The following is a 14,982-nucleotide window of genomic DNA, read 5'->3' as shown; positions in this document are numbered from 1 at the left end:
ATCAATCGGGCCCTTTCGGGTCTATTAGACTACCTCTGTATAGTTTACCTAGATGATATCCTAGTTTATATACACTCTCCTAACATTACGGAATACTAGGCTATAGTCCGTAAGGTACTCGACCGCCTACGAGCCTATAGACTGTATTGCAAACCTTCTAAATGCACCTTTACTACTAAAGAGGTGTTATTCCTTAGCTTCCTTATTTCAACCGAGGGTGTTAAGGCTAATCCTAACTAGATTAAAACAATTACTAAATAGCCCGTTCCTACGTCTATTAAAGAGCTTCAATTATTCCTAGGTTTCGCTAACTTCTACCGTCGGTTTATTAAGGGTTATTTACGGCATGTGATGCCCCTAACTAAGCTTACTAAAACTAAGGCTAACCTAACTAGAGAGTTTAAATGGACTAATAGAGCACAAGCCGCTTTTGACGGCCTAAAGCAACGCTTTACTAATGTCCCCTTATTACACTATTTCGTACTAAGCAAGCAGATCCGAATTGAAACTAACGCTTCACAGTTCGCTATATTAGCTATTATGTTACAGTAGGCTAATAATACCTATTAGCACCCGATTACCTTCTTTTTATAGAAGATAATCGACGTAGAACGTCGGTACGAGACCTACGAGTAAGAGCTCCTAGCAATCGTAGAAGCCTTTAAGCACTAGCGCTATTATCTCGATAGTGCTTAGCACCCTATTTAGGTCTATACGGACTATAACAACCTCCGTAGGATTACGAAGGTTACTAGGGTTATAGGTCGATAGGCTAGATAGGCCGTCTACCTCGCTAGGTTCGATTTTAATATATTATATCGGCTAGGCGTAAGTAACCCTACTAATAGCCTATCGAGGCGACCTAATTACGATAGCGAAACCTAACACATTAATTCTCTATTTCTAACCCTATAGTATAAGATTACTATAGACCTTACTATAAAGCAGGTATAGGATAAGCGGACTTCCGGACCCCGCGGCGGTAACAAATACTATAGCGGAGTTGTCGTTCTTCTAGTATACGTTAAAAAGGACGTAGATCGCTCGAGCTATAACGACTCGATTGAAGATATTGCTATTTATAGCGATAGCACTGCAGAAGAGGTTGCAGTTAATCCGGCTACTAGTGCTATTAGATACATATAATACGTACCTCGTTTAATAGCGAGGGTGCTATTAAATGACCTTATAAATAGGGATAGTCAATCGTTTATAGATAAGCTGTTGCGTACTTAGTAGAGGGACGCCTTTGCTATCGAGCGCATTAATAGGCTTGTAAGTAGGCGGGCGACCCGATCTAGCAAGAGTAATAATAATTAGTCGATCGACGACAAAGGTTACTTAAAGTTTAAGGGCAGATACTATGTCCCCGCTAAACAATCGATTAGATAAGAGCTTTTAAAGAGGCACTATAATAGTGAACTCGCTAGTTACTATAGCATAGAGAGGTCGCACGAGTTACTATCGCGCATATACTACTAGCCGAATAGTAAGCGGTATATAAAGGAGTATATACAGACCTATGCAGTATGCTAGCGAGTTAAAGCACTAAAGCACTTACTATTTGGCGAGTTGTCTTTACTCCCTGTTCTAAAGAAGCTATTTATAGAGCTTATAATGGATTTCATTATAGGTCTTCCCCCTACTAAGCGAAGAGGAAGCAAAGACATCTTTAACGCTATCCTAGTCGTCGTAGACCGATTTACTAAAGGCGCTCGTTACATCCCTGCTAGGAAGGATTAGACGGCTATTAACTTAGCTAAGTTACTATAGAATAACATCTTTTGCAGCTATTAGGGAACCCCTAAGGGGATAGTCTCTAACCGAGGCCCGACATTTATATCTTACTATTAGAGTAAGATATGCCTATAGCTAAGACTTAAGCATCGCCTGTCTATAGCATTCTATCTATAAACAGATAGCTAGACCGAGAGGCAGAATACTACGCTATAGCAGTACCTACGTAGCTATATTAATAACAACCCTAACGACTAGGTTAACCTCCTATAACTAGCCGAATTCGTATATAACAATAGTATCCACTCATCTACTAAGGTGTTACCTTATTTCGCTATAATAGGCTAAAACGCTGCTATACTACAAGACCCCTTGTCGCTCGAGGCCGAGCGCAAGGAAAGGGAAGCGGGTTAAGGTCAACCTAAAACACTAGTAGCTATTAAGAGGGTTTAGAAGATGCGAGAAATCTATACTAAGATAGCCGAGAAGTTGACAAAGGCTTAAGAGTACTAAAAGACCTACTATAATAAATACTACCTTCTAATAACCTTTAAGTAAGGCGATATAGTTATGCTTAGTATAAAGAACCTCCGTATCCGCAAACACCTATTACCCGATAGTAAAACAAGGCCTAAGCTCGCACTAAGATATATTAGCCTATTCCGCATCCGAGAACCGAAGGGTATATAGGCCTACTAGTTATAGCTTCTACCCTATTACACTATCTATAACACCTTCTATGTATCCCTCCTTAAGCTATACTATTAACGCGAAGGCGACGAAGCACCTGCTAAGTTAGAAGAAGTCTTAGCTAATAGTAAAGAACTGTAGTCTATAGAACGTATTCTATAGCACCGGACTAGGAAAGGCAAGAAGGAGTACCTATTAAGATAGTAAGGCTATTCGCCTAAATAGGACTCGTAGGAAGCTAAAGCCTCTTTTAAAGACATAACTAAGCTGTTAGACGAGTATTAGACTAGTATAAAGAATAAGAAGAAGGCTAAAAGCTCGTAATATTACTAAGGCTTAGGATTAATAGCACCCCCGGGGTACTATTAGCTAACTAATTAGAGGCCGACAAACTAGGATAATAAGACTACACTACTATAGTAGACGCGCACTAAGCATTAATAAGCGCGCTATAGCTGTTAACTAATCGCCTACTCTTTTAAGGATTCTACCTCTTCCTTAATACGCCCTATAGGTCCCCCTCTTGTTCTTTATTCTATCGAGGCCTCGAGACCTAAGCGTTCGATAAGGGCGACGCGCGCGCGCGTACGAATAACGGTAATAAAGGTAATAGTGCCGCGCTACGAGCTAGCAGTACGCCGACGGCTAGCGCGGCTATATTAGTAACGGTATTGCGGAGTGTGTTGTTAGTAGAAGGAGGAGATTAGAAGCGAGGTAAAGTTAGCGCTAAGACGACTAGCGCCGCTATTATTAATATTACTTGCTATTATCGCTATACCTATAGACATAACCTTACCTATACTATGAGCCTAAGGCACCTTTAATCAAAACTTTGATTAAAGCTTTAAGCCTATTAAAGGTTTGATTAAAACTTTAAGGCCGAGTTAAAACTTTAAGCCGCTTAAAAGATTAAGTAGACTAATAGACTAACTAACTAAGGGCAAAACTATAGAGCTAAGCTAGCCGGGGTCGATCTTGCGGATAATAGGTTACTCCTCGATCTATCTAACCCTTTAAGCGAGGCGAACCTCTACTACTATACTTATAATAGCCTTTACTTATAGAAACTAGACGAGCTGTGTTTTTTAAAAAGATAAGATAAGATTGACACTTAAAGGCTGCTAAACCTAGCTAATTAGGGCTAGCGAAACTACGAACGACAAGAACAATAACCCTCGGAAATAGACAAACCCTCGGAAGCGGATATTGCTAGGTCTTTTAAGAGTAGACGTAAAGAACTCGATACGACATTACTTAGAACGGAGGCAGTGCTATAATACCTCGTATGTCTATCTATTATAGTAGGGAAGACGCGCTCGTATTGTGATTGGTCGAAGGCCTTCAATTCTTGTAGATATATATCACTTTATAGTTTATTATATATAGAGATAGCGCAGTTAGAGTTGTATATTGTATTATTAGAGGTAAGGTTTAATATAGTTACATAATTAGGTAGTTAAGTGTTCAATTCAGCGCGGGCTAAGCAGCTTATTGGACCTGCTGAGTCAGCAGCAATAGAGGTTAAGACTGGGACAAAGACCGGCCACGAGGGCGCGGCCTTTGGAAGGGAAGCGTGTGTCAGGGCCAAAGGGGCTACACGTGATTGGCATATGACCAGGCCGAGTGAAGCCAGGGTCTTGATGCCTCAGGCAGGGCTTGGCGCTTGGCGTTGGGCCAACTCTCCTGCCTTCCTCCCTCTCCTCCTAGCTCCTTATCGAATACTACTTGTACCCACCACCACCCTATCTACCTGCTGACATAACCCTTCTGACAGTAGCTGACGCAACCCCGGATAGGCTGTCGAGCCCGAACGACCTCGACCTCCTACCACTACTTACCACTTCCTACTTACTACTCACTACTTACTACTTACTACTTACTACTCACCACTTACTACTACTTACTACTTACCACTCACCACTCACCACTCACAACCCACCAGCCACAGATTGTGCGCGCATTCCCCGATCCTTGCAATTGACGCTCATCTGGCGTAAGGACAGCCCCGGTCTCAAAGCAGCACCAACACTCCCATCAAAGCCCAAGCCATTTGCACCCAACGTGTTAGTAGTGCATCATTTGGGCATTTCACAGAGCGAACGTATCGTCTTGCTGCTCGAGGAACTCGGGCTTGCAGTGAACACGAACTCGTCAGATACATCCATGCTTCATTTGATCCTCTCTGCTACCCTCCATCGTCAAAACATGAACAGACTAATCGAGGCACCGTAAACAGACCCACGTGGCACAACTGTATCAGCCAGTATTCGCTAGGCGGGCACAGACTCATCGATGCCTTGATCAAAGCACTAGCTACCTGAAGCCCTAACGATAATGACCTCAGTCCTCCAATACCTCTTCTTCTGGAACCTTGACTCTCCTCATGACAACGACTGGCGTCCCCAAGCAGGCCAAAATCCAACACAATCCATCGACAGTCTCCCGCCATTCCTGAAACGAACAGACATTGAAGCCACGGTAGTCGATACAGCACCCTTCATAACCGGAGCAGGTGGTCCAGCACATATTTCGCAGCTTAATGCATTCGGCTTCACCGCACATGCATCAATCTTTAAAAATGTCAGGACTCTGACTGCCATGCATCGGGCTATTTTGGTTGTGGCGCCACTGGTCTTGATTTGCCAAGCTTCGGGCATAGACTACAGGTATGCGATTCCGAGATGGTGTCATGATCGGGAACTGAGGAGAGACGAAGAAGAGGTTAGGCAGCGTGTACATGGGGGGATGGGGCTCGGAGCGGCGGTCTGGTTTTCGAGGTTGGCATTCGGGTTTGGCACAAGGTTCTGGGCACCGATCGACATTGTAATGGGAGGAGCTTTGGCAGACTTGATGCACCGAGAGTACATGAAGGCTCATGGGTTATGATCGAGAACTGAGGCCGTGCTGTTCAGATGCTATCGTGCTATGATAACAAAGGTCGTGGAGGGAAGGCCGTCGAGAACGGCTACTCTGCCAGAGCCACTGACCGCTTTCTTCGGCGCAAGAATGCCACAGTGGGTGGCCTCAAGACGTCATTGAATATGGCCGTTCCGTACACCAGCAACGCGAAGCCAACGATCTGCAGCCATTTGAAAGTCTCCCATCCCAAGCCGAGGGAAACAAGCCAGATGAACAAAGTTCGGCAGGTATCGATGGTCGATCGAGCTGTGGCTGATATTGATCGAGTGACGCTGAGGCCGAAGAAATTGAACCCGCTATGATGAGTTAGTGTGAGCATTCATTGTGAACACGGTAAGACAACCTACCCAATCGATATCATGATGAGGATAGATGTGATACCGATGGCTCGGTAGTGGAACATCTCATAGAAACCTTCTCTTGCGTCGAAATAGCCTCCTTGGCCCTTCGCTGTTTGACCAATAGCGCCATGCAGAACCCCCATCCCGACCAGTGTAACCAAGAAACCAAACACACCTTCCCAGCCAACCACTTGAATTGGGTCCATTGAATAGCGCTCCATAATGCTTTCTTCCAAAACGAATTGCGTTGCGGTGAAGACTTGTGCGAAGGCGATTAAGAAGAAGCCAAGCACGGTCTCAGCAGCGGTATGAGTTTCCATGGCTGAGACTGCTTTCCTGGCGTACAGAGTCGCCATGCTGTAGAGGTTTGTCTCGTCATTGGGCTGAGTATTTCCTGGAACCTCTGGCGGATGATCTCTCTTCTCCAACACTCCGGCAAGACCGACAATGGCCACGCCCAGAACCACAACGAACAGGCTCGCCCATTTCCAGCCGCCTAGGTGTCGCTTCAAGAATAAGACGCTGAAAAGACCAACAAAGAGCACGAGTGCTCCTCTGGTCATCTGGTATATGGATGCCGCAACGAAGAGAAGTCCAACATTCATCAAAGTTGTGCCGCAAATGTCACATATGGCTGGCAAGGCAAGCAGGAAGATCTTATACCCCTCCAGCGGTGCTCTGTCGTGGTGCTCCAGCTCAGCGTCTATTGCTGCCTTTACTACGATGTTGGTCGGATCTACGAGTGTTTGCGATGTGGACAGGTCGCCCTCGGCTCTTTCGTCGTCATCGTCGTCGGTCTCTTGATTGTGAACCGGATCATATCTTATTTCGTCGATAGGCGTAGTGTGTCCAGGTGTTCGGAGTCGGCGAAAGAGGTAGCCAAGGAAAACCACCAGCCAGCATCCAGACTCCCCTACAAACATCTGGAGCGTCTGGATGACTGGTTGCTCGAAGAGCCTCGGGTGATCGGTCTCGCAGTCTGCCACGCATTGCATGTCCTATCAGGCATACTATCAGCTTTCGCACCATCAAGGCGTCCATCGGGGTGCAACGTGCGAGCATACCTGGTACTTGGTTAGTAGCGTGTTGCAGACGCCGGTCAGCAGCATGAAGGCCACCAAGACCGGCACCACCGTCCTATTCGTCATGATGGTATGCGAAAAATAGTGTTTGTAGAGATTGGAGGCGACCTATGTTGCCATCGAGCAGCGCACCAGCGAGATGTATACCGGAAGACTGCAGGTAACGTGCTCGTGTGAGTGCATCACATGTCGCAACGGCTCAGCAGCCTCAGCTCAATCAGGGTACGATGATAAAGGTGGATCCACTTCGGCCCGGCTCGCAATCTAACCTTATTGTCGGGTAGGAATACCACGTTGATACGACTCCAACTTCACCTTCCTTCACCTCAACCGCAAAATCAATCGACTCTGTATCCTCCATCCGCAATAGCCGACCAGTGCTCGCTCCTACTTATGTCCTTCGCCACTATGGCTTCAACACTCCCACGCGTGGTGCCAGTCTCGAATTCAAAGCTGTCCTCCATCGGAACTCTCGATTATGCTTGGCCAAACTTGATGCCAAAAGCCGTATGCGTTCTCGGTCGCTTAGATGAGCTATATCACCTGCAAAATGTATCAAGGTATAAGTGAGGATTTGCACATGACAATTTCTGGTGGTTGCCGTCCGCAATGGTGTGCTTCACTTCGACTTTCTCACATGCAAGGCCAAAGTGATCGTGATCTTACTCTTGGGTCGAGTATAAGTTTATTCAAACTACACAACTCTTTCTGCTACTGAAACATCACCTTTGACAAATAGCAGCTTGAGCGTCATACATCAAGCGCTCTCGCGATCGCACTCACTGTCGCGACCACTAAAGCACTCAAGCGGTGCAGTATTGAGATATCTCGACAGCCACGACTTGATACAAGACACCACAGAAGTCGAAATAACTCCACCGTTTAAGCTCTCAGTTACGACGGTTCTCCACGTCTTCATGTGTGCATCAGCGACGCAACACTAGGCCCACTCGACACCATGCGGCGAATAGCGTTGGCCGTGCTGGGTACTATTGTGCTAAAGGCCGCAGCACAGCTGGGGTGTCCGTCAACAGTGATCGTTACTTATACGAGCATCCCAACCTCAGAATCTTCGGGATCCGCAAGCGACTCCCCGTCGGTAGCCTCGAGCCAATCCGCAGTCACAGACTCAGCTTCTTCAATCTCGAGGCAGATCATAACTGTCACGGAGACTTCGGTCATAACTGTCACGGTCTCAACATTCACTCAAAATATCTGGTCGGGAACGGTCAAAGCGAAGATCTTGACAGGCGTTCGCACCATTACCAAGGAACTTGAGCGCTATGCATCCGGAGATGGTCTGATTGGTATCCGCATCACTTCCAACTCATGTCCTGGTGTACCAACCTCGACAATCACAGTGACAGGCACACCTCCGCTGTCCTGGTCGAGCAGCTCTGAAGAACCCAAGCCGACTATTACGACTAGCTCTGCCATCGGGGAGAGCACGACAGGATTGCCAGGCATCACAACTTCCAGCAGTGCACCATTAGAGCCATCCACAGCGAGCACCTCCTCGGCCTCGCATACATCTGCCAGTCAATCCTCTTTAGGCCTGAACTCGGATACGACTACAGAGGTTGACTCCTCTGCAACTGGAAGTCAACTCACGAGCAAGACCACCGAGACATCAAGTACTCCTCAAATACCTCTCGGAGACCCAAGCTCGTCTCTTCCATCGTCTACTGGGGGCGCGATAACCTCGTCTCCTACGCGATCTACCAGTGAACTCCCTGTTGACTTCTGGTCCACAGCTACACCTACGCTGACTATTAAACCTGATGGCTCTTATCAATTACCTTGCTTTACGTTTCCAGCCACTTACTCATACGTTCTGACGCCTCCACCCTACACGACTAGTTTGTGTAGACCACATTGCGGGGGCATTAAATACAGAACAAGGGTCACGATCCCACAGTCGAAATCCACCCTCACAAAAGTGTGCTATCCTACAATGCGAGCTACCGATCGTGGGCAGATAACCTTTACTCCTCTTCCCATCGTTGGCACGGGTGTGCAGCAGATACAGGCGCCGGTGGAGTGGGACAAATGTCCACCAAAACACCCTTACACCGCCGAACAAGAGAATGACTCAAAATGTGGCCCGGACCCATTCAAAGGAAAGAACTATCAGTGCAAGAAAGGAGTATGCTGCGGACCTCAAGGGGAGTGCGGAAAGGGCTGGGAGTATTGCAACGAAGGCTGTCAACCGAATTGGGGGTGAGTCACTCAGATCACACTGTCTAACACTATGTGAATTGACTCTGGTGCAGATTTTGCTGGAAGAACTCGACGTCGTGCAACGCCCCCGACCCGCCTTCCGAATCCGGTGAAAAGCATAGTGTGGAAATATTTCCAGTGTGGTATGATGCTCCAGAACCACGTAAGTACAGTTGAGTACACGGCATCATTTCTTTTTATTGCGTACCATCGCGCAAGACATTGGCTAAAATCCAACAGCTCCTCCAGACTTTCCGTGGCCACCAGTGTGGTTCATCGAACATAGCGGCTCGGCTTCTGATGATGTCGGATGTGGGTTCTGTCCTCCAGGATTCTCCCTTGAATGGGCGTTCGGCATCAAAGGTTTGTGCGGGATCTTTGGGTGTGACGGATGGGCCTTTGGATGGTTTTTGAAATTCAAACTTCCAAGTCTTAAGTGCAATTGGGTGGTCAAGCTCATTTGTAAGACGTTAAACCTCCCTTGCTGCAGGGGAGAGCACTCTGATGGGACTTCTGCTGGGTACGTGTATCACTGAACTCGAAGCATGCGGACCATGACTGACCATCTCAATTGCTGCGCAGTGTTGATTGCGATGCTCCGGTGTGCGACACCGTACCCCCCGGAGTTAGTATCGATGGCGGAGGCCAATTATGCGATGCTCCAGATATGACAGACTGCGAGACTACGCCGTCCGAGGAGGGAGAAGACGAGTGTGATCCAAAGCTGACTGTCACGGACAAGACAATATACTGCGACCTGGTCACCAACACCGCCGGCCAGTCATCAGAGACTTGCACTTCAACCGCCAAGGGCACGAGAACGGGATGCGAGGTAACTCCAAAAACGACAACAGTAACGACTACGGCCTGCGAAACGACGACCGCGGAGCACACATCTGTGTTCTGTAGTGTTCAAACGGGTGGTTCTGGAGCGCATGCGACTTCTAGCCAGACTTGCAGCAGCACGGTTAAGACCGTCAGCGGCTGTAGCGTGACCAATTCGGTCACGGCAGAAACCACAACTGGCTGCAGTACTGGCACCGCAGTTATAACTTCAGCTTTCTGCTCGGTTCGAACCGGAGCCAACGCGACTACGACGGACTGCCCGTCTACAGTATACACCACCTTTACTGGCTGCGATGCTTCTGGGAGTATCACGACTGATTTGACGACCACGTGCTCTACCTACAACACGGTCACAGATGTTACGGAGAAATGCTTCGGACATAACAGCACACACGTTCCAACGGTCATCAACGGGGTCACTACAACGCCAGACATAACATGTGAGTAGACCAAACTTCCTCTCGCTTAGGACATCTGCTAATGCTTCTACCCTTCACTTTTAGGTACGGCAACGAGAACAAGCGTACATTCCGGGTGTGATATTTCGGCAAGCACAACAACGTCAATCAGCTATTCGGAGCTAGTATGCGAGCTCTCGGAGACGGCGCCTTACATCCAGGTAGTCCCTGAGACTCCGGGCGGTCAACAATGGCCGATTACTTTTGGCGTTAATGCCACAGAGTCCGAAGGTTCGGCAACTCCAGCTCCAGGAGACGCAATCTCAGAGCCGACCACGTCTGCCGTGGCCAGCGCAACATCGTCAAGCTCAATTGCCTGTGCAGCGCCAAGCGTCGCCTCATTACCAGAATGTACTCCTATGGTGGCGCCGGAATTCAACGAGCCCATCACTGAGATGTTCGGACCAAATGAAAGTGGATCGACAACCGCTACGGCCGCGAAAGCCCGACGTCAAGTTGACTCGGGCGCTGGAAATGGCGAGACGGTGACTACAGGTCCGATTTCATGCTACTGTGGCACAGATCCGTCGCTCACGAACGTCTGGCCTGTCAGCATGTGCAGTACTCTGTTGTGTCCAAACCAACCTGCTTCATGGCAAGCGCAAAAAGGCAGTGCCACACAGTTGACAGTCGATGCGAATGCCAATATCGTTTCCTCTGCTTCGAGTACGGCGATGCCAAAGACTTCTGCTACAGGAGCCCCCGACGGCAAGAGAATCGCGGGCCGTATGAACGATGGTGGGCCGTTTTTTGGAGTGGGATCGTGGCTCGGAAAGTGGTTGAAATGGTAGCCTGGGAGTGTGGAATGGGGATGGAAATGCTCGGTTATAATTCGCACACAAGGATGACGGAAACTCAGGTACTCTTTCCCTACACGAACACTGAGAACCACCGTCTTGCTTCAAACTCGCGTCAGAAGGCTTCCATATTTACTCAGGAAGCTTCAAATTCATGCTAAGGAACGCCTTGGCCTCCTCCTCGCTGAAGTCGCTTTGGGCGCACTCCTTCTTATCGATGGGCCTGAGCTTGTTCACTCGTATGCGATACCACATCTCCTTTCTATCTCCGCCAAGTTCACCACCAAGCATTTTCCTCTTGATCTCCTTGAGCGCATCGTTGAAAGCAGCTGGCTCCTCAAACTCAATGACCTCTTCTCTCATAACCCGTATGCCTTCGACCACTCTCCCCGTGTTCGACTCTCCAATCGAATGTCTCGCCCAATCCAGAATGATAAATTTGAGCTGTTTGCAAGCTTCGTAAATTTCTGGAATGGCATCCGCATGCTGTAGCATTTGTTTGAACTCGGGAATCGCATTTTCGGGATCGATCTTCTTGGCTTTGCGCTTTGGATCTTGAGCGAGCAGAGCAGCAACGTCCAGGTCTGAAAGTGGTTTGGGTGCGTCTGTCCTCCCCCATCGCTTGCCTCTTGCTTTGGGTGGCACTTTCTTGACGCTGCCTGCTGCGATGACCTTGTCCAAGGCTGTTTTCGACTGCTCCACCAGATGTTCTGGAGGCTGCGAGTACTTTGTGATGATGTGATAAGGCTCGGGAGGTTCGTCATCAGGATAGACCGCTCGGTGTTTGATGGCTTGGGTGAGCTTGTGTATGACTGGATTGTAGGTATCATCCATCGCAGCGTACTCCGATTGCTCATCTGCGTCTTCAGTGTTGGCTTTCAACAAGTTCATGTTGTCCACATAGTCGCTCATCGCATCAAGCAGATCCTCCTCGGGGAGATTTCGATGTATTTTGAGCTGTTTACCACTGACCGTGAGAACTCTATCAAGAGGTGGAAACTTGTAATTGCGCACATCTTCATTGAATGGAAGCTCAGTGTCGTAGAGGCACTCAAAGTCAGACTCGATGTTAGGCGAAAGTACGATCAGCCTTGGCTGACTGTTGGCTCTCGGTACCATGCGAGCGATCGCGAAAGACTCAAGCTCGTATAGCGCGTGTATCAGCGAAGACAGTGCCATTGATGCTTTCTCGTCCGTCCTCTTTGCAATTATCATCTGCGATCGAGACATGTCCAAGTATCGATGATATTGGTTTCGATCGACAAACCCGAGTATTTCAAGGCCAGGTTTGGTCTCGAATGTGGTGACATTCTGATCGCTCTCGGAGATGTGCACTGCTGTTCTGCCGTATTCGTAGCCTTTCGACAGCTCGTCAGCTTCGACATCCTTCTTACCACCTGGAGCATTTTCATCGTCAACTTGATAAGATCGTGCTGTTCGTACCGCTGCCAAGCCGTCACCGCCTTCTGGAGCTTGTGCGCTGCCATTCGACAGGGTGGCAGAGCTCTGAGTTGGGTGTTGGACACCTTCGCGAACCACAAACTTGCTGGCGGAGGGTGGTGAAGCCCTCATGACTTTGATATATCTCTCTACTTCGATCGTCAGAGCATCATCGTACTGGTCTGGATTGCCAAGAGTCAAGATAGTTCTGGTAGGTGTGCCTTTGGTGACCTTTAATCGAGGAATTTGAAGCTCATCAATCGCCTGTGCTAAAGTCCCAAAAGCGCCGTCGCAGTCGTGACAGAATTGTTCTAGGATTGCCTCATTGCTCGCTTTGAGAGAGCCCTTGTCCTCCTCCTTAAAGCCGTACTCTGCATCGTCGAAGTCGACGCCTAGGATGACGAGCTCCATATCATCCTCTTTGATCTTCTTGGTGAAGTGAGACAAGTCATCCGTGTCCATCGATGATGAAGCGTCAGTGATCAGCACAATTTTGCGTTTATACTGCAGTTTCTTGCAGGTCTCGGCAATCATATGAATTGCCAGTGCGAGAGCAGAGACGGCATCACCAGAGTCTGTGTTGCTAACGGTGAGCTGGTCTCGCAGTCGGCGAATGTCGGTCATGGTAACTTGACTGATGGGTTTGAACACGCTGATATTGTTGTAACTGTCGTCATCGTCGGCCAGTTCGTTGTCTGTATCGTCTGTCCTGAGGCCAATGACGCCAGCCATGGCCAGCTTCCTGCCGGTCTGCACTGTCGTTGTGATGTTGTCCCAGAAGTATTCCAAGGCCCATTCGAGGTTGGTTTGGGTGCGGCCACGGGCTTTCCCGCCCATTGACCGGCCGACATCCATGATGTAGACGGTGGCCTCTTTATTGGCCATCGCGAAGGTCGGCAGCAGTGTGACTTTCCAAGTGGCGATGGTGCTGGCTACATGGCCGCGAGCAGCGACATGTTCTGGGAGCTGCGCCCTGGTCAGGCACCAGTCGCTTTGACGCGTAGCCTCGTGACTTTGACGGCACGTGAACAAGGCAACAAGGCAACAAGGCAGAAAGGCCTCCTAGCTTTCATGCCGCAGAAACGTCGTATGCTGCATTCACCACAAAATGCCTGGGTCACAGTCATTGCTCGATCCCAAGAGCTATCATGTGAGTAGACCGAAGAGTACCCTCTGCCTGCATGTGCATGTACCTCAGCTCCCATGCCTCAATCCACCGGCTTATACATATCCCTGAACGTCGACTTCCTCGCACCACTTGAGATGAGAATTCTGCTAATGCTTCTGTTGTTCACTTCAGATCCTCACATATGGCACATTGCTGGGTTCAAATCTATTCCAGACCTTCCTGGCCGGTCCTCTGGCCTTTAAAGCATTGCCACGACCATCTTTCAGCACCCTACAACAAGCCATATTTCCGCCATACTTCACATTCCAGACTGCTTTGCCACTAGTCCTTGCCTTGACATGGCCCGGTGAAAAGCTGGCTCAGGCAGGAGGCGCAGTTGCACGCAGGCATGCAGGCCCATATGGATTGCTTGAAGAGGAGAACAGGTGGATCGCGTTGCTGCCAATTGTGATAATGTTCGGCACGAGTCTGTTGAACCTGGTAGCGCTCGGTCCGGCTACGACAAAAGTTATGAAGGAGAGGAAGCATCAGGGTAATTAGCTCGTGCACACACTAAATTGGATGGCAGAGGCAACGATGCTGACGTGAGCAGAGACGCGAGATGGGAAGAGATACTACGAGCCTGGCCCCAAATCAGAGGCGATGCAGAAGCTGAACAAATCCTTCGCCTGGCTCCATGGAGCATCTTCTCTATCGAATGTCGTCGGTCTTGGTGCCATGCTGGTCTATGGCTTCACATTGGCGGAGAAGATCTGAGCCGCGCTGCAGATGTCACAGACGACTTGCTCGTATTATCTCTTCAAGGTTGCAACTGCACCCGATGACTTGGTTGCTGTGTTGCAAAGGATTCCGATGGTTACGCCCTCGACCGAGTATCACCATCAGCCGTCTTCAGTACCCCCGAGACAGCATTCAAGACATATAGACGTTGGAGCATCATGCAGATTGAGAAAGTGGTTGGCTTTGCAGGATGGAAGCCAAGCATTGCTCGTAAATAGCCCTTGGAGCTGAAGCGTTTGTGCAAACAGAAGACTTCCATATGGAAGGACCAATCGCTGACGACCATCAAAAGCAGCACGACCATTCACTCACTTTTAGCATTTCGACTCGCATGTCAAAGCAAAAATTTCAAGTCTCACCTCTACCACGATGATGGACGCTTTTTTGAGACTGCGAAGACGAGCATGTTCTACGCTCCAATTGCTGCAAAGCCTTAGGGGATGCATTGACTGCCCCAAAGTCATTCACATGCGTCACTCTTCAGAAAGGTCGTGAATGCGGTAGAAATCGTGTGTCGCCCTACAAATTGAGCTCATTTTGCAA

The 14,982-nt window shown here is 48.7% G+C and overlaps 4 protein-coding genes across 4 annotated transcripts; 2 read left to right on the top strand and 2 right to left on the bottom strand.

Annotated features, from left to right (window-relative positions):
• Positions 1-5,309: 5,309 nt before the first annotated feature.
• Positions 5,310-6,914, bottom strand: MYCFIDRAFT_159345 (uncharacterized protein). Its single transcript, XM_007923114.1, has 4 exons — positions 6,752-6,914; positions 6,117-6,685; positions 5,694-6,023; positions 5,310-5,642 (listed from the first exon to the last, which is right to left on the bottom strand). The coding sequence occupies exons 1-4, from the start codon at positions 6,833-6,835 to the stop codon at positions 5,393-5,395; spliced, it is 1,233 nt and encodes a 410-aa protein (XP_007921305.1). The 5' UTR covers positions 6,836-6,914; the 3' UTR covers positions 5,310-5,392.
• A 1,809-nt stretch (positions 6,915-8,723) lies between these two features.
• MYCFIDRAFT_75976 (uncharacterized protein) lies at positions 8,724-11,084 on the top strand (the record flags this gene model as incomplete). The annotated part of the gene is made up of 6 exons (XM_007922230.1): positions 8,724-8,989; positions 9,043-9,152; positions 9,230-9,352; positions 9,480-9,509; positions 9,655-10,275; positions 10,339-11,084. 6 exons carry the CDS (start codon positions 8,724-8,726, stop codon positions 11,082-11,084), a joined length of 1,896 nt encoding a protein of 631 aa, XP_007920421.1.
• Positions 11,085-11,222: 138 nt separating this feature from the next.
• On the bottom strand, positions 11,223-13,415 carry MYCFIDRAFT_62686 (uncharacterized protein; the record flags this gene model as incomplete). The annotated part of the gene is made up of 1 exon (XM_007922061.1): positions 11,223-13,415. The coding sequence occupies one exon, from the start codon at positions 13,413-13,415 to the stop codon at positions 11,223-11,225; it is 2,193 nt and encodes a 730-aa protein (XP_007920252.1).
• Positions 13,416-13,633: 218 nt separating this feature from the next.
• Positions 13,634-14,982, top strand: MYCFIDRAFT_85988 (uncharacterized protein). The gene is made up of 3 exons (XM_007922451.1): positions 13,634-13,680; positions 13,831-14,191; positions 14,252-14,982. Exons 1-3 carry the CDS (start codon positions 13,639-13,641, stop codon positions 14,413-14,415), a joined length of 567 nt encoding a protein of 188 aa, XP_007920642.1. The 5' UTR covers positions 13,634-13,638; the 3' UTR covers positions 14,416-14,982.

Source organism: Pseudocercospora fijiensis (assembly GCF_000340215.1).
Source record: "Pseudocercospora fijiensis CIRAD86 unplaced genomic scaffold MYCFIscaffold_1, whole genome shotgun sequence".
NCBI lineage: Eukaryota > Fungi > Ascomycota > Dothideomycetes > Mycosphaerellales > Mycosphaerellaceae > Pseudocercospora > Pseudocercospora fijiensis.
Note: the sequence above shows the minus strand (reverse complement) of the source record. Positions and strands in the feature narration are given on the sequence as shown.